The following is a 23,955-nucleotide window of genomic DNA, read 5'->3' on the forward strand; positions in this document are numbered from 1 at the left end:
TTCTTAAAGGCTAAAAGTGATGTCTTTGAGAATTTCAAAAACTGGAAGACATTAATTGAAAATTATTGTGGCAAAAGATTAAGTGTCTTCAAACAGATAATGGCTTGGAGTTTTGCAATAAAGAGTTTGATAATTTCTGCAAGATTCATGGTGTATTGAGACATAGAATTGTTAGGCATACACCACAACAAAATGGAGTTCTTTGAAAGGATGAACCGCACTCTTCTTGAGAAAGCACGATGTATGCTTTTTAATGCCAAGGTGCCTAAGGAGTTTTGTGCGGAAGCAGTAAATACTGTTTGTTATGTTGTTAATCGTTTTCCAGCGTCGGCAATTGAATTCAAAACTCCAAATAAGGTATGGTCAGGTAAACCGTCTAATTACTCGTACTTAAGAATCTTTGGATGTCCCGCATATTATCATGTAAGTGATGGAAAACTAGAACCTAGAGCCCGAAAAGTTTATTTATAGGATATCTTTGAAGGGGTAAAAGATATAGAATATGGAGTTTAGATCCTCTTAAGTTTGTAATCAGTAGAGATGTTACTTTTGATGAGGTTTCTATGCTTGATCCTGAAAGACTTCTATTGAGGTTACAGGATAGAAAGTTCTTACAACAGAAACGGTGGAGGAAAATGTGAAACTCACCCAGTAGGAGGATCAAATGACTCAGGTGGAGTCAAATAATGAAAAAGCTCACACAGTAGTATCTGAAGGTGAACCATACAGTATAGCTACTGGAATGGACAAACGAACTCCGAAGCCTAATCCAAAATATTTTCCTCAGCCTTCGCAAGCTAATATTGTGGCCTATGCATTAGCTACTGCCGAGGAGGAAATAAAGGATCTGGAACCGTAAAGCTATACAGAAGCTACTATGAGTGGTGAAGATGATCAATGGCGTTTATCCATGACCAAAGAGATGGAGTCTCAGCACAAGAACCAGACATTGGATTTGGTGAGTCTACCAAACAGGAAGAGAACTATTGGTTGCAAATAGGTCTTCAGAAAAAAGGATTGCATTCCGAGTATAGAAGATGCTAGATATAAAGCGAGATTGGTTACTAAGGGCTTTTGTCAGATGAAGGGAATCGACTACAATGAGATTTTCTCAGAAGTCATGAAGCATAGCTCAATTCATTTGTTACTAGCTTTGGTTGCCCATTATGACTTGAAGTTTCATCAGCTTGATGTCAAGACTGCATTCTTACATGGTGAACTTGAAGAGGTGATCGTCATGAATCAGCCCGCGAGTTTCCTTATTAAAGGAAAAGAAGACCAGGTTTGTTAATTGAAGAAATCTTTATATGGTTTGAAACGGTCTCCACGGCAATGGTACAATAGATTTGATGCGTTCATGATTTCTAAAGATTTCTCGAAAAGTGCATTTGATAGTCATATATATCACATAACGGTATCTGGTAATTCACATATGTATTCACTGTTATGTGTTGATGATATGCTTATTGCTGCTAATAGTATGACAGAGATAAATGATTTGAAAGAACTGCTAAGTAAGGAGTTTGACAAGAAAGGTTTAGGTGAAGCTAAGAAAATTCTTGGAATGGAGATTCACCGGAAGAACAATGAGGTACATCTTTCACAGAAGAAGTATATTGAGAAGGTACTTCAGAGGTTTGGCATGAACAAATGCAAACCCGTTACTTTACCGTTAGCTCAACATTTCAGACTTTCTTCTTTGATGGCACCACAATCAAAGGTAGAGGTGGAGTACATGTCAAAAGTTCCTTATTCTAGTGCAGTTGGTAGCGTTATGTATGCTATGGTTTGCACTCGGCCTGATATTGCTCAAGCAGTGAGTGTGGCAAGTCGATTCATGTCTAATCCGAGCAAGACACATCGAGAAGCAATTAAGTGGATATTGAGATATCTTAAAGGTTCTTCGAATGTTGGTCTAACTTTTTGTAGGATCAGAAATAAAGGCTTCTCGGTCCTTGGTTATGTGGATTCTGATTTTGTAGGTGATCTTGATAGAAGGAGATCAACAACGGGCTATATCTTTACTCTTGCAGGTAGTGCCATAAGTTGGAAGGCAACTCTCCAGTCTATAGTTGTTTTGTCCACAACAGAAGTTAAATATATGGCAGCAGCTGAAGCAGCAAAGGAGGCTATATGGTTGAAAGGATTGGTGTCAGAATTGCGTAAGGTTCAACGTGAACCAGAGTGCTATTCACTTGATAAAAAATCAGAGATTTCATGATCGCAACAAACATTGATATCAGATTCTATTTTATTCGTGATGTTGTTGAACATGGCACAGTTAAAGTCTTGAATGTTGACACAAGGGACAACGCGGCGGATATGTTGACCAAAGTGGTTCCTCTTGTCAAGTTCTGTCATTGTATGAATTTGGCAAGAGTTCGTATCAATTGATGCGTCAGGATGGAGAACGGCAGGGCAAGGTAGAGCTACTAGTATGTACAAGATTTCGGTTAGTGTCTCTTGTCTCCTACACAGAATTAGCTCACGTAGGCTTAGAGACATTGGACTGAATGACGTTCATATGGAAGCTCGAAATTCATCTTAAGGTGAAGATTGTGAAGTTGAGAAGCTATTCAAGCCAATTCCTACTCACAAGCGGAAAGAAATAAAAGGAAACTTTTTTGCTTTGTTGGTTTTCGAGTGTTATTGGGATTTAGATCCTTTCTAGGAAAGAATTAGACCTAATAGTATAAATTCATGCTAGCTAGGATTTATTAAGCAGGACAAAATATAGAATCTAAGAGTATTCAATCTTGTAACTTACTTTCTCTCTTGATATTAATAAAAGTGCCGGTCGTTCTCCGTGGACTAGGATCACATTGATCCGAACCACGTTAATTCCTATGTTTTTATCGTCCGCGCTAACAAATAATAATTTGACAGCAATAGCTACCGAAATAGATTCAGATTAGTATAATAAGCAACCAAAAAACACAAGGGGTAACCAGGAGAAATTATTTTTAGAGAAGCAAGAATGTAATTTACTACTTAACATTCATAAATTACAAATAGAAAATAAAAGTTTCTCCATGAAAAAGAATCAATTTTAGAAAGTACAGGTAAAACAAATCTTTTCTTGGTTTAATTTAAAAAATTCAATGAAGTTTTTAATAGATCGCTGGAATGAGATCAAGTATTCCCACCTGGACTGCTATAAATGACAAGTTAGGAGTTGGTTGTCCAAAAATTCACAAATAACCAGAATGATTTTTTATGTGAAATGTCTAAAGAAAAGTGACTTTTCTGGAACTGGAAAGTAACCAAAAAACGACTTTCTAGATATTACGTAATTGCCAATAATTGAGTGATCATCCGAGCAATGAACTCGCAAATGAATTAAAAAAGATATAAAAATGTATGGTACGGTAAAAAGAATCTAAGACAAGTCCAGCTCGCATGTATGAAAAAAAGTTCAGAAGATTGAAATATAAAAAGGGGCAAACGAAATACAATAGTAATAATACGTCATACAAAATTCTCAACTCTGCGTTACTGCTTGCAATCACTCTTCCTATGTCTTCCTCCTGGCCATTGATGTAGTATTACCATCAAAGAAATCATCAATCAATGTTTCAATGTCCTCTGGCTGGTACTTTATATACTTCTCTGCTTGCTTTGGATTGTCCAAATACTGTCTAAATCTCCCAAAAAATGACCTATAAGCTGGAATCACCAATGCAGATATCGAAACACGAAGCTCGGATTGAAGCTGCTCGTCACTTACAACCCAAGTGCTTTGTGTCCTATGGATTTCATCGAACATCGCGTTGAAATTCTTGAACCTTTCTTTAACTGTCGTTTTAGCCACTTTCCCGTGCACTTGCATACCGTCATGGCTTAAAATTTGCAACACTTTACCCCATGTTTCCCTTTGGTAATTCTTGTGGTATTGCCTAACGATCGTTGATCGTCTCCTGCACCACGTGTCGCCCATCACTTGGTGGATCTCCGCGGACCCTTTCACTTTTTGTAAAATGTACCTTCCGTTGTTCATTAGGAAAATGTGGCGTAATGGGGGGTCCCTGTACAGGTTCGATTTTGCCACAAGATTTGTGTCCAAAAGGTCCATTATCGTCACGAGTTGGATTGAGAATGGCGATGTCCCGGCTACCGTTTCGTGTGGGCTTTCGCTTTCTGCTTCTACCTCCAAGAATGGTTTTAATTTGGCAGGGGAACTGGAATTGGAATTGGATTGCTCTGATTTTACATGTTGCTGGAAAATGTGCTCTAGGGTTACTTTGTATTCACATGCATATTTTAAATAATTCATGACGTAACGCGTTAGCGGGTGCACTGCTCCTCCGGGGACAGGTGTCCTTGCTACGTCGTTTTTAATGGAATTTTCCAGATCGCAAAAGATGCTCACGGCTGCTTCCCCTAACCTGTCCGTGGTAGCTTGAATCTCGGAATTTAATTCGTTCTCACATTCGTTGGAACACGACTTGTTGATCGATGGAATGAGGTCGCGCATCGCTTCATACATGTCTAGATATTTGAAGAGCTTCTCCGCAGAGCGTTTGGTCATTGTCACAGCCTCAACAAAGTCGAGTAGGTGAATGGCAATCGCGCGGGCAAGGTTGCTAAATAGGCTTTGAGAAATCGTTGGAGACTCGGAGAAAATAGTATCTCCGAGTCTCTTTTCGCCAGGGAAGAGAGTTGTTGAACAACTTTTTACAACTCTGATCCACCTTGTAATCTCTCCTTCTAAAGAATCCCATGGCATTCTTTGAACATCTTCCATGTTTATCTTCTCGAATTCGAGCTTTTTCATTTGTTCGCTGAATGCATTTCTTCGCGATATTGAGTACACTTGACAACATTCTGTTTCATAGCCATCTAAGATCATGGCAGAGGCGATGCGGTTCATTCTTGTTACCGCGTCCTGAGGAAACGAGGGATATTCCTCGTCTCCACTGGATTCCGAAAGGGTCAATACACATTGTTCCCCATCTACTAATAGCCTGTTTGAATTGAAGGAAGAATGTTTGTGAATTTTATTAACATTGGAAGAAGAGTCTTTTGAATTCTCTTCTAACAAGGTTCTCAACTCTTCTTCCATGAACATCATGGCCCTTTGCAGGACCATGCTCGTTCTGTTCAACGACCTCGTGGTCATTGAACCTGATGGAAATTCACTCAAGGAATTCGTCAACTTGGATAAACGTGACACCGCTTCTATGAAAAAGTTGTCCTCCTCTGTCATTTTGCAAAATTTTGTGGCCGAACTTTCACAAGTATTGTGCTTGTTGATCTTCAACTCGATGATTTTGGAGAAAGTCTCAACCGCGTCAGGGACTTCAGGGGGATTCGATTTATCATGACATGTGGAAAGTTCATCAACGAATCGATCAATATCTTCGGATAATTTCTCAACATCCTCATTGTGATGCTCCAACTCTTCCTGGCTGCTCTTTCTTGAGTTTGGATCGGTAGACGTGGCCGAATGAGGCGGTTTCGGACTGCCTGTAAAGCTACCATTTTTATCTAGGTGATTCTTCACCATTTTTGCTATAATGTATTAGAGATAGGTGGATTGGGAAAATGTAACAAGAAATATGGTAAAGTTATGAAAAATGAGAAAAACCAAGAAAAAAGAATTTGATTGAGAATGAAGAATGAAATGATGATGTTTGGTTTTTGTGATAGAACGAGTTTATGGGAATATAGGTTTATTTTTCGGTAGATTGGTTGGTAACAAGTTGACTGTTGACCCGGTTAACAAGCTTATAATTGTGCTTCTCACGACTTATATCTTTGTGTTGAGCATGATTGGATTGCATTTTCTTAGTAATGGCTCTCCACTGCTTTTGCATTTTAATTATTGTTAATATAGAAGCATAGCTACCTATTAGTCCACAAAAACTAACGGAATATTCATTAAGAGTCAACCGCCAAGGTTGCGGTGGAAGGTATGTACCCCTTACCTAGAGGTTTTTCGAGTTCGAATCCAAGTTTTTCGAGTTCGAACCCTGAGAATGAAACCAGATAAAAATCTAACACCTAATTTTGATATTTGCATTATGAATTATGTTCTGAGCATGTTTATAAGTTGGTCTTTTACTATTTATGACTTGTTGTGATGGTTTGAGATGAAACCTCAGAAGTTTGGATGAGTGTGAGATCAATATTGAGCTAACAAACTGTGTTGACATAGTTTTACTAGGGGTGGCAAAATCAACCCGGATCCGCCCGGTATTTTTACAAGTTGGATCATGACCGGTTTGTTGAGTTAACCCAACGGTTTCGTTCTTGTATTTTGGGACTTCCCATGTCATGGGTTGCAACATTTTTTAGATGAGATCATCACGAATCACTGAGGTAACAGTTCTAAAAAATTTCTTGGGTTATTTACATGAGTTAATTCGATTTTTATCTCCCAAGTCATGAGCTTAGACATGGAAATGTGGAACTTCAACCCCAAAGCACCAGCTAAGAAAATGAAGATTTGAGTGACCAAATGGGCTCCCATTAAGAATCTAAGCATAAATTTGGACTTGTTAGATCATGGATAATTCAAAAGATATTTAGCATTATCTACAATGTCTCTTCACCGCTGACTAGAATTGTAAGTAGAAATTCACATTCCACCCTAGAATTAATTTTTCGGATGGTCCTTCAAATTATAGAAATAACTTACTAAGGTCACTTTTGTCTATTTAGACCAACAACATTATTCATTACTCCATAAAATAACTACTACATTAAAAGCACTAACATAAATGTCTCCTAAATTTGAAAGTAGGTCTAAGATTATCTACAAATATACTTTGTGCATATTAAATCTTCTAAATTTATCAGCACTAAGCACTTTTAATCTTATATTAACATCGATAGTTAAAATTAATCGACAATCATGTGAGGAAATTCAAATAAATTTCTATGATATGCAGCATTCTAGTTTCATTTGTTTCATGTGCTTCACGGGCTAGACAGCCCACATAACTAAAACATCTAAAACACTTATAGCCCTTAATAACCAAAAAAATATCAATGTCAAACAAAAACAAAAACTAGAGTTATAGTGAAAAGGGAAATTAGAAAGAGAAGAAGAAAATGGAAATAAACAATACTATGATACTTGTGACCTGGAAACCTGATGATAACACAAAATTCTTGATAACCTTAAGGAGCCAAGATAACTCCATGCTTGTGATATTAAGATCCTGGGATCCAGTAGTTGTGGGCACATGCTCCTCAAGAAATATTTTCATTTTAGAGTACTAACATGGTTAAACAGTCATGAGATTGTTGATTAATTTTAACTACCGGTGTTAACATAAAATTTAAAATGCTTCGTTCCGATAAATTTAAAAGATTTAACATGCATAAAAGTATATGTATAAGATAATTTTAGACTTACTCAAATTTCTTTTTTCTTCATAAAACATGTATAGTCTTTGTTTAGCAAAGACAAATAAATAGGTGATTCCATAACCTCTACAAGTTAAAATACCATTGATGACAATAGAGGGCTGATATAGTATTTGTACAAGAACCTATTGGATGATCACCACAAAATTCCTAGAGATAGCTTACCCATGTAGTTCTTGTTCGATTGAGTTACGTTTGGTTTCAGTGACTGAAAAATACTCCTCTATCTCCCATGTAAAACTACCAGAGTAACATTTAAAACATGGGCTGAGAAACATTCGTTCAAGTACCGTTGCACTTCTCATAATATAAACAACAAATTCAATATCTTCTCTGGTTCCATAAAATCCGCCGAATGTCACTTCTTTTAGCTCACCGTGGTATATAGGAGATAATAAAGGAGGCCTTATGCTACTTCCTCTTACTCCCCTTTCTGTCCTCGCTTGCACTGCTTCCAAATAGTGAAGAAGAGGACAGTAGCCTAAGAGAGGGGAAATTTTGACTATGTCAAAGTCATACGTGAACACAAGTACCAAGGTTAGCTCCCCAAGGTTTCTGAACATCTGTATCTCGGTTGGGAAGTTATTTATCTGAGACTGGTCAGATTTGACCGTTAAAGATTTAACCTGAGCAGGTAAATCTCTTGCAAAATCACCAAATATGTATGGCATTGCAGCGGCTCTTCTAAAATTAATCATTACATTCTCCAAAATTGGAAAAAAAGAAAAATAAAATCTTACTTTGCTATGAAATATACACTCAAACAAACGAAGATTTTTAGCCCGGAGATCAATCTCTTCCAATCCGCCACAAGCAAAGAAAACAACGGAGTGTACCAGAGATGTGTAGCTTATACGGAAGTTTGCAATAATTTAGCACTAACCTGTTAAGATTCAAACAAGACGAAAAGATACCCTCAACTTGCACGCTTTCTAACAAAACACCCAATAGCCTAAGGGTAAAGCAAATGTTCCAATGAGGATGCCTAAGAGAGAAGCTCAAGAGAAAATTTAAACAACTCGTTAGGGTTGCGGATGGGGTTGGAGTTGTAGATGGGTCGATTAGTTCCACAATCAAAAGTAAGACATAGTCTTTCAACACCTAATCTTGAAATAGAATGCATCCATTGTTCAAATTCACTAGAAAAATTTCTCCCAAAGCAAAAGGTCATCCCAACATTAGCCACTTTATGACCCGAATAAAGTTGCAATAACTGATTTACTCCTTTCAAGAATTTTTGCTGATAATTAGGGCAACGAGTGTGACCGGAAGGCCCAATCCAAACATGTTAAGGCATGTGAATTCTAACCTAGGCATAGAGGCAAATAGATATTTCCACCTTTTAGATAAGATGCTCATCCTAACAGCATCTATTACTGTCAAATTTGCGAGAATGGAAGACAAAACATCATCGGGAAGCTGACTGAAGTAATCCTCCTTTGCATCTGACAAATCTTTCTCTTTTTCTCCGTAAAGAGGTACCAACACTTTTTTGTTAATGGACGAACTTTAGTTCTTGGTCTCTTACCAAAAAACACGTAATAATTCAGGCAAAGAGCAATACCGCCCAATGTAAGCAACGGCAAAATTAGTCGTCCATCAGCAAGTGCCATATCACTAGAATCTTTTAACTAACAAATACATGTATATGTATGTGTTATGTGTATTATGTAGTTCTGCTGTTCCGAGAGAGAAAGCACTCCAACTTGGGACACAAGACAAGGGTATTCTGTTAAGTGTTAAGTGTTTTTCTTTTTCACTTTTCACTCCAACTTGGGACACAAGACAAGGGTATTCTGTTAAGTGTTAAGTGTTTTTCTTTTTCACTTTTTCTTTCTTAAAATTAAGGAACATTTATGGTATCCTTTTGTTAGGATTTGACATAAATTTTTACATTTTATTTGAATTTTATCATAATTGTGTTTTATTTCAAAAATGATTTCTTAGTGGAAAAAGTTTCCTCGGTTGAACAGGTTTTCTTGGTGAAAAAAGACTTTGTATTTATTTTTACTTGGAGGAAAAGTTTTTGACTTTTATAAATTGAAAATACTTCCTTCTCTACAATAACACAATGACATCCATAATAAGTCTTTAAAAGAGTCTCGTTTTGGGAAAGATTGAAAGATTATTCTCTCAATAACTTTGTCTATTAGTTTAATTTTTTTTTTTCATATAAAGGCAATTAACCAAACCATATTAAAATATTATACGTCTTTATTATAGTTCACTTTAATGTCCTATTTATGGTCGTTCAAAGGTTTGCCATTATTAACTTCGTCATGACGGCTTGTTAATTCGATTTCAATAATTTTTTATTTAAAAAAGAACCATGAAATTTTAATATATTTTATTAAAATAAGAGTGATTTTATTGGTATACAAAACAAAAATAAGTGTCTTTACTAAGTCACTTCCTTAATTTGAATGACCAACTCTGGTATAATAACTGCCCCGATTCACCCCCATTCCTCCCAAAAAAAAAAAAATCTGGTTCACCATATCCATTTCTATTACTATGCTGCTTTTTTATTAGACACTTGGAAATTTATATTCAGCGTAAAATAGAGAAAGACAATAACTTGCTTCAAAATCCACACGAGGTTCTATGGTGTAGTGGTTAGCACTCTGGACTTTGAATCCAGCGACCTGGGTTCGACTCCCGGTAGGACCTTAAATGTTTTATCTTTTATGCTCACATTTTAATTTCGGAAAAGGGGCAAATATACCCCTTTTACCCTTGTGAAAGGGTCAAATATATCCCTCGTTATACTTTGGGTTTAAATATACTCCACCATTATATTATTGGTTCAAACATATCCTCTTCCGTTAAAGTTATTCAAGGTGGCTAATCAATCCTACGTGACACTAATATTAGATGAGGTGGATGCCACGTGGCATGCCACCTCACCACCTCTAACTCATTTTACTCCTCTCTTCTATTTGTTCTTTCATTACTAGAATTTCCTTTTCCCTCCACCACCATTACCGCCATATAGTTGAAGCTCTGGAAGAAGAAAAAGAAGTCCTTATTCTCCAACCTTCCCCCACTGCAACATCTGTGTGTTTCTTCTCTGCATTCCAACATACATCTACACAAAAGAACAAAAGAAAGTATTTTGCCTATCCAAAACTGTAAGTAACATTATTTCAGTTCTTAACAAAATAATTTTGGGAAAATACACTTCGATTTGTAATTTCAGGTTCTCAAAGAACCAGTATAGCCTGCTTCAAAAAAGAAAAGAGCTAATAAGATTGCCCTTTTTCATTAATGTTATAGAATAGATCAAACCAAAAAATTTAGTGCCACGTAGGATTGGCATGCCACGTAGCATCTACCTCATCTAATGTTAGTGCCACGTAGGATTGGTTATCCACCTTAAACAACTTTAACGAAGGAGGGGTATATTTGAACCAATAGTATAACGGCAAGAATATATTTGGACCTAAAGTATAACGAGGGGTATATTTGACCCTTTTCCAATAGTAAAGGTGTATATTTGGCCCTTTTCCATTTTATATTCTTCTTTTGCACCCATTTTCAGGAAAATTACACGCACAGTCACCCTTGGCCTATTGTACTTTCAAATTGCCCATAGAGTTTAATTGGGACCAGAAATTCAATTGTTTTGTTTCTTTTGTTTATTAAAGTTGCTTAACGGTTAAATTCATAGCTAGTCGAAGTTGAAGTCCAATTCAATTCGTATAATTTCATCTATTATGCTCTTACTGGCATGTCTACCAATTAGAATAAGGACAATCAGACTAACCCCAAAATATAACAATCGCTAGAAAAATCGGTCCCCTTTCTGCCTTTCTTACTTGATTCAAACTTTATGCTGACCTCACATAAATTGTCCTGAAAAAATTAGACAACAGCATCTACGTATTAAACTTAACGAGGAGAAAAAAGAAATCAAAATTTATAGGAAGATGAAAGCACCTTCAAAATATATCCAATTGCTTAGATGAATAAGTGGAATATGATTCGAGTTGATGTACAATAAGGACTAAATTGTGATGAGATCTTTGTTGGTTAAAGCATCTGTCACAATGTCACAACTTTATTCTCCCAATTTCCTAGATCCTTTGATTCCGAGGGGATAAAAAATGTGACTGACGATAAGGCTGCCATTTGCATTTTTTTTAACTATCGTGTTCATCTTGTTTGATTACTCTCTATTTCTAAGTTTCTGTTTCTTAGCGAGATGTTTCTGAGATTTGAACGTAAATTTGTGCCAGAGCCTAATCAAACAGGTTCAAAAGCGGTAGATAGTCTTGTTGATATAGATCGTAGTCAACGAGAACTATAATGGGAGACTAATAAATTGGAAAAACTGTCATTGTTATCACTATTATATTAAACCAAAAGCAATTGAACTCAAAGGTCATCTTTGAGAGTGAGACATTATATTGTGTCTATGTAGCAGTCAGATAGAAACGCTCAACTGTGGCACAATTAGTTCAAATTCTTTCAGAAGCGAATGCTTCGAAATATTCTATTCTTGTAATAGTCGTGGCTTCGGATCCTGCTCCTCTAGAATTTTTGGCCTCATATTTTGGGCATGCCATGGGGAGAATATTTCGCGATAATTGAATGTACGTGTTAATAATCTATTATGATCTTAGTAAACAGGCGATAGCATATTGGTAAATGTCATTATTGTTATTCTGACTACCCCGTCGATATCTTTCGTACAATTTGTTTCAAGTTAAAGTTATTATGGTACATTTATTTAAACTTTAATCAATCTGACCCCCAAATTAAAACAGATGAGAAATTTTATTAAGGGTGACTTTTTAGTTTCAAAATTAAGAATGGGCAACTCAAGTTAATCTTATTGAGTAGGGGTGACTCTTTTGAGATTAGTGCTAATGATACTAATTTTAAAATCCCTCAAGTTTTATTATTTACACAAAGCCCCTCCTCCCCCCCCCCCCCTCCCCCGCCGCTGCCACCACCCCTCCTCCACTTACTCCTCCTCCACCGCTACCACCGACCCCCCACCTCCGCCACCAACTATGCCTCCTCTACCGCTGCCACCACCCCACCTCCGCCACCAACTACGCCTCCTTCATCGCTACCACCACCCCAACCTCCGCCACTAATTGTGTCTCCTCTACCGCTGCCACCATCCCATGGCGGCTCCGCGACCAACTACGTCTCCTCTTCCGTCGCCACCACCACCACCCCCTCCACCTCTTCCTCTGCTACCACTACCTCTACCTCCCTTACCGCCACCACTAGCACCACCTTTTTCTCCACCTTTTTGCCTCACTTTCACCCTTCACTTTCTGCAGAAAAATTCAACAACTTCGGTAAACTATTGCAATAGCTATCGAAGTTGTTGAAACAATTACTGAAACTTGTTGCAACAGCTATCGAAGTTGTTGCAACAATTACTGAAATTTGTTGGAACAACTTCAGAATTTATTGCAACAACTATAATAGTTGTTGCAACAACTCGAAAATGCCGAGTTGTTGCAACAAATTTCAATAACTGTTGCAACAACTTTTAAAATTTATTGAATTTTCTACAGATTTTTTATCAATGAATTGAAAAAAAAAATCAAATTTTTCCACAAAATTCTTACTGCCGAAGCAAAATAGTCCGTAGAATAAGAAAAAAAAGAGGAGACCAATCCGTTGCCACCACCAACACCCACACCGCCTCCTCCGCCGCCATCACCAACACCCACACTGCCTCCTCCGCCGCCACCTCCTCCGCCACCATCAACACCCACACTGCCTCATCTGTTGCCACCACCAACACCCACACCGCCTCTTCCTCCGCCGCCGCCATCATCACTACCACCACCGCCGAAGAGAAGAAGAAAGACATGGCAGAAAGAGAAGAAAGAAGAAAGAATGAGATAAAGAGGAGAGAAGGATTTGAATTTTGAAATATTAAAGTAGGAGGGAAAACAGGATTTGAATTTTGAAATATTAAAGTAGGAGGGAAAACTTTTTCAAATTTTAAATATTACATTTCAGCTCCCAATTAACTTAATCAAATATTAAGTGGGTTTTGACCTTGACTGGTCAAAGTTATGACATTTTCTAATTTCAAAATATGAATGGTACTTTAAGTTAAATTATCTAAAAACAGATGGAGTAATCAACTTATTAGTTACGGTGGTTGTCTTGTCATATAGTGTAACTGAAAGGTTTCTGGAATATTGTTCATGGATAATTTCACAAATTAAACTTTGTTTTAAATTCACAACCTTTCTTTGGTTTTGCAGCATTGCATCCTAATATTGTTTTTAATTGGAAGAAATATGGCATTTTGTAGTGCTAGCTAGAGGCAGGGGCATCTCAATGAGTTAGGGGACCTAAAATGAAATCTTAGTTTGAGGCCTTAAAAATATATTTGAATTTTTTTCTTTTATTAACCATATAGATGTAAAGATTCCAGTCAATATTTTGTTATAATCAACTTCTTATAGTATTTTTATTTGACTGAATATATTGAGTAGAGTATTATTTTTTGATTATACAATTTTTGTTGAAACTTTTCTTTCTAAATTGAGTCTTAAGCATCAATATGGAGTCAATTAGCTCAAAGCAGGTACAAAATCCATTGTCAAGTGAAAAACAATTCGATTTGAAATGTGAATATGAGTAACGAAACATGCAATAGTTTTAAGGGTAAACTTCCTGGTGTTCATATCAAACTATAGTAATTTACCATAGCTAACTCATCAATTAAAGTCAAAGTTTATTTTAATAAATTATAGAATGTAAAGACATGTTCATATGTTCATTAATTTGGTATAAAAATCTAATGTGAGTAAGCTTTTACAATTCCAATGATTATTGACGAAGTTGGTAATAAATCAATCTCATACATGTTGGGACCTAAGGCAACGGCCTAAGTAGCCTAGGGGTTGAGCCGCCCCTAGCTAGAGGGAATAGTCTATACCCTAAGATCTCTTCTAAATGGATTGATTAAATATTTATCAACCTTGACTAATATCCTGATTACTCAGTGAAGTATTGGACAAACCTTACGAAATGCACAAGTTATTTTACACTAAGAAGCTTTAGCGACGCACCACTCATGTAAAGAAGATAATAATTGGTCTGTCTTAATCTCAAAAAAATTAACTCATGAGATGAAGTTTGCCTAAAACATATAAAAGAGTCAATTAGCATACTATCAATCAATATTGAACTCTAACATTTCCGCACGTCCAGAGTTCATTACTATATGTAATAAGGGGGAATCCAAATTTTTTGTAGTCCTCACAACACTCTTTGATCCTTTAAGGCTTCTTCACGTGGCTGGTCTTTTCCCCTACATCATTTCCACTTGGGCCTTGTCATTACTACTATATGTTAGGTATATTTACATTTTTGTACTTTGAGGTTTCCTTGTCTTATTTGGTGTTTGTTTGGTAAACAAAATTTTTATTTAACTGTTAGACAAAGTCATTCATCGGGTAAGACTTTTAAAACTTTCTTTGTGCACATGAATTGGTTCCTTTAAAAAAAAAAAAAAAAAAAAAAAAACAGAGAATTGATTCTTTATTGCCTCCATGTTTTAATGAATTTTATGTAAACTATAAGCAATTTTACTCTACAATTAGTAAGAGAGAAACCCACTTTTGAATGAGAAGAATTGCAATTTGTAATACTTTTCGTATAGTTTTCAAGTATGTAAGTTTTAATTTTAAAATATTGATCTAATCTAATTCAATTTGGCTTCGAAGATTAGTTAAATTGACTCGAGAAGTGAAACATGATACGTATTTCATGCCAGAGAAAATGCAATTAGATAACTTTATTTTTTTAATTATAGTTTAATGGCATACTTTAAGAATTGATCTAATTTTGTTTACTAATAATGTCGCAATGTGCATATGATCACAAACACATGTAATCAACAAAGATTTCACTTGGGTAAATTCGATTAAAAAAAAAAACTTATAACGTTGTTAAATACTTTTAAAATGTATCAAAAATGTAAATCTTAGTTCTTCCATTTCAATCAAACAAAGGGTTTCATAGTACAAAAGTTAACTAATCTAATTTTACATGCGCACTCTTTTAGCATAAATTTACCTAATAAATGACTATTGAAACGAGACTATAAAGTATTATTTTCATATATATTTTTAAAATGTTTGAAAAATTATAGTTATAAAAATAATATGATTTAACTCTTCAAATGGCAATAATATTAAAAACTGAAAAGAGAAAGTAAAATTTCACATTTTTTAGTATTGAAATAGTTTGCTAAATAGGACAATCAATGTTTTACATAATTTAGGGGGAAATGGTTTAATTTTCTTTTGGAAGGAAAAAAAAAAGTTTATAAAGTAAGAAAAAAAATTATTTGCATGAACTTTTCAAAAAATAATTTTGTTGTTTAATTTCAAGAAACGCTAACAAATATTTTGTATTACCAGAACTTATGATTATCAAACTTAAAATTCTATATTTATTTATCAGTTACTTCATTGAGTTCATCATATTTCAATAATTACAACAACATGCCCAGTGAAATCCCGCAAGTGGGGTCTGGGGAGGGTAGAGTGTACGCAGACTTTACCCCTACCTTGGGAAGCAGGGAGGCTGTATCTGAAAGACTCTCGGCTCAAGAAAAAGTGTGACAAAAGGGATCAGATAAGAATTGACAAAAGTAAAGAAGCAATGACAAAATACTATAGCTAAGCATTATGAAGAAAAGTAACAGTAACTACAGACTAATACAATAAATGAAGTACAAGAGATAACAAATAGTCGAGATACAAAGACAATAGATAGTCAATAATAATTGTATTATTAAATATGTTTGATGTTGGCTTGGGCTCGGGCTTAGCACGGGCTAAACGGAGCTACCTTTTCGGTTACGGTTTCGGTCATCCAGTAACTTTGATCCAAACCTTAAATTTGTATTAAAAAAGTTAAGTATTTAATATGTATAAATTATTAATTTAGAATGCAACAACTTTAAAGGATTAAAATTCTGAACATATAAAATTTAAATCCTGACTCTGTCTCTTCTAACAATTATAATTTCAACATGCTAAAGGTTGGCTGCATTACTTCTATGTTGAACAGAGGTCGAAACTTGAAAACGAAATGAATACACACGTTAGAAATCTATTACTCCGTTTTTGTGGATGTAGCTACCCAAAGCTTTATGCCATGGTGTTAACTAGGGGTGTACAAAGCAAACCGACAAACCGCACCAAACTGATAATCCAAACCAAATCGAGAAAAAAACCCAACTAGTGGTTTGGTTTGACTTGGTTTGGTTTTAAAAAGAAAAACCCGAACACTATTGGTTTGGTTTGATTTTAACTAAAAAAAGTCAAACCGAATCAAACCAACCCGACATTACATTTGTAAGATTTCTAACATATTTTATACATAAAAATATTTATTTATAAATGTTTCTTTAACTTTTTCATAGTTTTTTGTCTTTTAACATATTATTTCAAGCTTGAAATTAGAATTTTGAATGGTCCAATAAGTTTTATAGCCCAATGATATTAGTAACTCAAATAAAACTCAACAAAAATCAAATCAATACTAATGCTAACAAAAGAAATTCATATCTAACACTGAAATGACAATAATTTTGATATCTATTCTTTAGTTTTATATTAATTTAGAAAGTGAAAATACATAACTTAATTTTATTTTTTTATTTAGAGAAAAGACATCATTTCCCCCTGGAACTTGGCAGCAAAACTCACTTTAGCAACTAAACTTAACTGGTAATTATTTACCCCCTAAACAACTTAACTGGTAATTATTTACCCCCCTTAATGGGTGACGTGGCAAGAAAGTGTACCCAATCTCTTAAAAGCGCGTGGGAGGAAAAAATAAACACTAAAAGTGGTCCCAACTGTACAGATGTCATCTTCTAATTGGATGATATATTAAGATTTTCTTAATATTTTATTTTCCATTTTAAATTAACTTTTCCTTTTCTTTCTTATTCTTTTCCCTTTCTCCTTCTTCCAACCCCCACCCACCCGTCGCACACCCGCCCTCCGTCACCGTGACCCACCACCACCTTCACCCACTGATCTCCATCACACCACCACTGCACCGCTACCATCGCCCATTAACCCCGACCAACAAACCACCATCTCATAAGGTTGAAATTGCCTAACCCATTGAGATTAAGATAATAAAAAATCACCCCATCGGAAAAAGCTCTGTTCCTCCGACTTCTTGTTCCGCCGACAGGAGCAAAAAATCACCCCATCGGAAAAAATGGTGCGGCGAACTTTAATCTTTCCTGCCAATTGAATTTTTTTTTTCTCAATGAGTTCGAATCTCTCAGGCGACGACGACTTCTTTTTGCATTCATCAGAGCTGATTTCTTTGTTTGTTGTTACGGATCTAACATAATATGCTCGGAATAAATTTATTATTCTTAACCCGTTGGGAATATCGTTCAACAAAAGCAATGTTGATTAACAACATTAGTCATTGTCAATTAACAAATGCTTGGTGTTTGACCACTCTTAATGCCCTTTCTAATGGTGATACCTTCATTCTGCTGTTACCTTTTAGCTTACTAGTGGATGAGAAAGGTGGATATTTGGTCTTTACCGAAAAAAAAAAAATGCAATGCTGTTGTTGTTAAAACAGCATATATGTTGTGTTAGAAGAATGAAAAATGGGTACAGATATCATGGTTGCAAGCGGAGTGTTAAGCAATAGGAAAATGGGTGACGTGGCAAGAAAAATGGGTACAGATATCAGTTGTTTGTTCTTTGTTTCGATGGCGGCGGTCTTTGGGGTTATAATTTTAACCTACTAATGTGGTTTTTTCTGTAATTAAGAATGTTATTGATAGTTTTGGAGTTTCCATGGTTGTTGATTTTTTTGGAATTTTGGAGTTCCATGGTTGTTGATTTTTTTGGAATTTTGGAGTTCCATGGTTGTTGATGGAAGAAGAAAGGTAGCCATTGTTGTTGATGGAAGAAGAAAGGTAGCCATTGTTGTTGATGGAGCGTTGATGATAATGGAGGGCGGAAGAAGGTGGGTTTGGTTGTTTTGTTGGGGGGGGGGGGGGGGGGGTTGGCGTGGTGGTGGCGGCGGTGGTGGTGTGGTGGAGGCGGCAGTGGTGGTGGCGTGGTGACTAGGTGGGGTCTATTTTTAATAAAATAATAAAGTAGGAAAAGAATGAAGAAGAAAGAGAAAAATTAAATAAATAAAAATAATTAAAAAAATATTTAATGACGTGGACCAATCAGTGGGCGAGTGGTGAACAAAATTTAGATCTCAACTGGTCCAGGCTGCTAAGGGGGGTATTTAATTAACTTGAAAGTTGTTAAGGGGGGTAAATAAATACAACTTAAGTTTAATTGCTAAACTAAGTTTTCGTGCCAAGTTCAGGGGTCAAATGATGTCTTTTCTCTTTTATTTAATATCTAGTCATGTAATTAATACTAATTAGCCGTACTTATTTTAGCATGATTTAGTACTTTTAGATTATGATCATTTTCTACATGCCTTATAAATTAGCTGTATTTATTGTAGCATGACTTAGTGTTACACCCAATTTTGTCCCTCCTTTGTTCCAATTTATTTCCTTGGGCTTTTAAATTTATTAACGAGCTAAATACTTTGTTTTCACTATTATTTTTATTTTCTACTACTATTAACATCGTTACTTTCATTTTCACTATTCTACTATAAACATTACTAGTATTACTTCATCACAAATTTCAAAAAGGTTCTTCGTCACTTTATTTTCGTTAATTTAATTACATTTTATCAAGTCCTTTATTTTCTACATATTAATCATTAATTATCATAGTATAAATTGTACCAGTTATTAAATTAGAAGCCCGAAAATAATTAAATAGAGGAGAAAGGATCAATATCTTCAGCCAATTAATGGCCCAAAAAATCAAGTCTATTATCCATTCCAACGGACCAGCCCACTACCCTTTATACCCGACCAGCCCAATTAAAATCCATACCCGACCCGGCCCAACATTTCTTTTTCCTCCCTAAACCTAACGATCAGCCTCTCTTTCTCTCCTCTTCAACAACGCCTCCTCTTCCCTCTCTCTCCCTACGCTCTCTCTCCTCTCCCTGTCGTCTTCTTCATTCCCTCTTCCATTTTCGACCAAAGCTCGACCAAAGCTCAGGCCCTTTCAGCCATGGCAGATCCTGCCACCCCCATTTTCGTGCAATACGCACAGCTTTCTTTTCCTCCTCCCTCTCTCCTCTCCCTTTCCAGTTAAATACCAGCCTCCCTTTAGCCTTACACAAGATGCATCTTTCCATTTCCACACAAAAATGTCTCTATGTCTGTTTCGTCTGAGTTTTCTGTCGATTGACAGAGAAAGACGCTCCTTTCTCGCTTCAAACAAATTGAAATCTTCAAAGATCAGAGAAGGTCGAACCACTTTAAGGAGGGTCTGAATCAACCACGTGAAAGGCCCCAACGTTCGGATTAGCAAAACTTTGACTCAATTTCGAATTTTGATTTTAAAACCCCGCCCAATTTCGAACTCAAAAAACCCTACCAAATCATCCTATAAAAAGATCTCTAAGTTCATTTTGAAACGGGAGGGATTTTGGACGACATTCAACATTTTTTCATCTTTTTCATTACTACTCTAAATCTGGGAGTTCTGGTCAGCCACCTTAACCCTTCCTAAATGTTTACACTTTCCACAATCACTATATTTGGGAGCACCCTTTTGAAAGACATACATTCTCCGACCACTGTATCTCGGAATTTTTTTTGAAGTATTAAGTATTCACTCTTATCAAATCGGCTTTTACTTTGGAGTCGAGTATAGATCCGCGGCTTCGAGCCCCGATTCACTGCACCCACGATAAGTAATACTCGATCTTGTCCTTCCATCTTTTTCTGTCGACATTAATTAGGTCGTAGGCAAATCACGTAGTTATGTTATTTTCAGTATTGTTTGTTCCTTAAGATGAGTTTTTGGGCGACTGTGTGTTAAAGCTTGGGTAATTAAGTTTTATTTTTTTTCCTTAAATCTGTGAAGATTTGATGAAATGCAGTCCTTTGTTTTAACATTACTGTATGTGTTTGTGATTCTGAAGTTCGTCTGAAATTAGTTTGGTTAATTTGGAATCCTATTCCTTGTTGTGTTTGAATCATGTTGTCAAAATATTATGAGGAGGCCCTGCTTATGTGATTTGTATTCCGGATGTTGCTGCAATCATATTCATCTATTTAAATTTAAGGTCATCTTTTCGGGCTGTATATCGTCTAAAGTAGGAATGTTCGACAAATGTTGATGAGAGTTCATACGCTTTGTGTTGTCTAATACTCTATTTCCTTTTGCATTTCCAGCATTTTTTACTTTCCCTCTATGTGCTTTTTTTGGGCTTTGTTTGTTTAACTTTGTTTGATCGTGTCTATTTTATTAGCAGACTAGTTCAGTTATGTGCATAGTATTTAGGCTTTTGTTTAGTTTAGTGATCATGCTTAGTATAGTTTAATCTCATTACTTGTTTAGCATAGCATGTATGTCCTGACTAGTACAACTATCATGTTCAGTTAAGTTCGACTCTTGTCTTAGCAATTTAGAGAAAATACAATGACACATGGTTACTTAAGCTCAATCTTGGTAGTATAATCTATTAGTAAGAATGCTACAGACTGAAATGTCCCCTTTAAATGGTCCCGGATATTGCTTATATCTGCTGAATATGTTTAAAATCTGATTTCAGTATCTAAAGAAATCTGGGGATACTAGACAAGCTAGATTATGTGAACCTATTTGGATATGAATAATTTGTTGCTCGAGTCCGGCTAAATGTATAATTTGGGTCCAAAGATGAGAATAGGCATGAGTTAAGTCTATCTTGACCAGAGGGAATCAGAATAGTTGTCGTGACTGAGACCATCTATCCGAATAGCTGTAGTTTAGCCACTTTTGGTGTTGTAATTTCGGGCCATAGACCATTGCATTTTGAGCCGAATTTCAGCTGCCATTGAGCTGAGTTTCAACTTCATTCTGAGCTGAATTGTTATTCATTTTGAGGTTGTAACACCGTTTTGGATTAATCTTGCTGCTGCATATTTTTAGCAAATCGCTTTAAGATTTAGCTCTAATTCGTTGAGGAGTCATCACACCACTCTGTTGTTGTTTATTAAAGTCATTCGGATTTATTACTTCTGATATAATGCATGGAGTTTAGATTCGAGTAGCATTGATTATGGTGGGATTCATTTACTAATTCTTTTCTCTTTGTCTTTGTATGTGAAATCATTGCACGAGTCCGACGGATACCTCCTCCGCATTCGGTATTGGGCTAAAAGCCCAACAAATCCTCCTCTCTTGTCCAGCCCGCTAGTGGCAAAAAGTAAAAAAAAAGACTTTCTGGGCCAAAGCCCAATAGCAAAACGGACTGCAGCAGTGGTCTTAAGAATGGACTGATCCATTCGCTCTTCTTTCCCTCTATCTTATTTTCGCTGTGTGTGTTTTTGACTTACTTTGTATGATTAACACCTTATTTTTGCCTCTTAGCTTACATGAATTATAGGGAATTAGTATGGGTAGTTTTATAAACAATGGTTAGTTACCTTAAGGAAAAACTATTAGTTAATTCCACAGGTTTTGTTCCTTTTTTTCATTGTTTTTAAAATTGTTTATAGTATCTATAGTATTTATTTTTATTAAAACAATTGATCTTGATGACGTGAAGTCGTGAACATCTATTTTGAATCAAGATCACATTTTTATTCTTATTATTTTAGAAAAGTTTGAAACGTCACTAAGATGTAAGTAATGAACTCAAGTAGATTTTATAGACAACTCTTCAATTTCGAATTAATCACGCATAGCTAAAGATAGTTAATAGGAAATAATAAAAAGGAGAAAGAAAAATCCCATCTTGTTTGACTCTGAAAACAAAAACCAGTTAATGTCTCTCCTTTTGAGTTATTTTTCAAATACGTTTAAAACGTTACAGCGTCTCGCGTTTCCTTCAATTTATTTATAACCAAGCTCTTATGCAAATTACTATTTTCCTACAAGTCTTATTTTTTATAGCAATCTTCCATGTCTATAACTTTAGCAATATTTACAAAACTATTTTCTTCTCTATAATATTTACACTTAGCCTAACTAATCATAAGTCCGGTCGGTTAACCATTGTTAATGGGTCTTAAAGGGTGTCTAGTACCTTCCCTTTAGACTAATTGAACCCTTACTGTTATATCCCGTATTTTGTACGTCGGGATATTCCGAGTAAATTGTGGAAAGTTAGGGACAAGGTTATTTTTTCGGTTTTGTTAAGAATGTATAAGTTGCATATTCAGCTTTTATTGGTATGGAGCATTAAGGGTAAATTTGGAATAAGGAATTAAGGGCTAAGAGTTGGAAAAAATATTTCATTAAGTGGCCAAAGGGCCATGTGGCCGTGGGGCATGGTGTGGACCCCACCCATGATTGGCCAATATTCTCAAGCCATGAAATGGCACATGTGTTCATTTTATATTTGTAGGGGCTATGTATGTATACATGCATAAGTCATGAAAATCAAGACATATTTTTTTCATTCATCATCCAAGAAATTTCTAGAAAATTGGAGAAAATTGAAAAAAAAAAAAAAAAAAAAAAGAAGATTGCACATGACCGGCCATGTGCTATACATATATATTTATATATATATGTATAAGTCATAACCAAGCAAGACCAAATTCATCTTTTCCACACTTTAGAAATTTCAAGAAACTTGAAGAAAAAGGAAGAAGGAGAAAACGGCCATGGGGCTGGCCGAATTGGTCCTTGAGGATTGATCAAGAATTTTTTTTTCTCCTTGTCTCTCTACTAATTGGAAGGCCCTCGTTAACGTGGAGTAGTTGTTGGAACAAGAAAATCGCTCGTTGTTGCCATGTAGAAGCCTAGCCGAGTGAAGAAGTGGAGTGAAGAAGGTAAGGTTCAATCTTTATTTTCATATGTTATGCATGGTTTGTGGATGTTGTGGAGCATGGAAATGAATGGAATTCATGAAAATATGGTGTTGTGTGTGTGGCCGGGTATGTATGGTTAGTGTAGAAGTGAAGAACTAATTTTATTTAGCATGTTTAGATTGTTGTTGTTGTTGTGGATTTATGATGAGCAAAATGAAGAATTAATGCAGTTAAGTTGAAGTTGAAGTCGTGTGTGGGCTGATTTTGGAAGCCAATGTAAATCAAATATAGTTTCTTGAAATTAAGTGAAGGATGTTATTAACATGTGGATTGTTGGTGTAGTTTATGAATTTGGAAGAAAAGAAATGTGTTGTTGATGTTTTCTTGAACTTGGGAGGTTTCGGGTATTATGGTGTATTGGACGGGCTGTTTTGAATAATGCGTGGATTGTTTGAAGCATTCTTGAATTTTGTTTGAATGGTTTCGGATTAGTACTTGAACATGTGATCGTCGATGTTGGTTTGAATATATGTAGTTGAATTGAATATAATTGAATGTCGTCGAATTATGTAGAAAGGAGTTATTAATGTTAGAATGCGTTTGGAATTTCTTGTTGATATGGTTGTTGGTATTGTTGTTGAATATTTGGCCGAGTTGAATTCTCGGGGATGTTGGATTTATAGGGGAGATGCTACCCAAATTTC

At 35.7% G+C, this 23,955-nt stretch overlaps 2 protein-coding genes and 1 non-coding gene across 3 annotated transcripts; 2 read left to right on the forward strand and 1 right to left on the reverse strand.

Moving 5' to 3' along the window:
• Positions 1-1,432: 1,432 nt before the first annotated feature.
• On the forward strand, positions 1,433-2,221 carry LOC132034652 (secreted RxLR effector protein 161-like). Its single transcript, XM_059425036.1, has one exon. The coding sequence runs from the start codon at positions 1,433-1,435 to the stop codon at positions 2,219-2,221; it is 789 nt and encodes a 262-aa protein (XP_059281019.1).
• Positions 2,222-3,248: 1,027 nt separating this feature from the next.
• On the reverse strand, positions 3,249-5,598 carry LOC132035132 (exocyst complex component EXO70C1-like). The gene has a single exon (XM_059425437.1). The coding sequence runs from the start codon at positions 5,504-5,506 to the stop codon at positions 3,515-3,517; it is 1,992 nt and encodes a 663-aa protein (XP_059281420.1). The 5' UTR covers positions 5,507-5,598; the 3' UTR covers positions 3,249-3,514.
• A 4,374-nt stretch (positions 5,599-9,972) lies between these two features.
• TRNAQ-UUG (transfer RNA glutamine (anticodon UUG)) lies at positions 9,973-10,044 on the forward strand. The gene has a single exon. It is a non-coding gene; the product is annotated as a tRNA-Gln (tRNA).
• Positions 10,045-23,955: the final 13,911 nt, after the last annotated feature.

The sequence above is a fragment of the Lycium ferocissimum genome, chromosome 10 (assembly GCF_029784015.1).
Source record: "Lycium ferocissimum isolate CSIRO_LF1 chromosome 10, AGI_CSIRO_Lferr_CH_V1, whole genome shotgun sequence".
Classification (NCBI taxonomy): Eukaryota; Viridiplantae; Streptophyta; class Magnoliopsida; order Solanales; family Solanaceae; genus Lycium; species Lycium ferocissimum.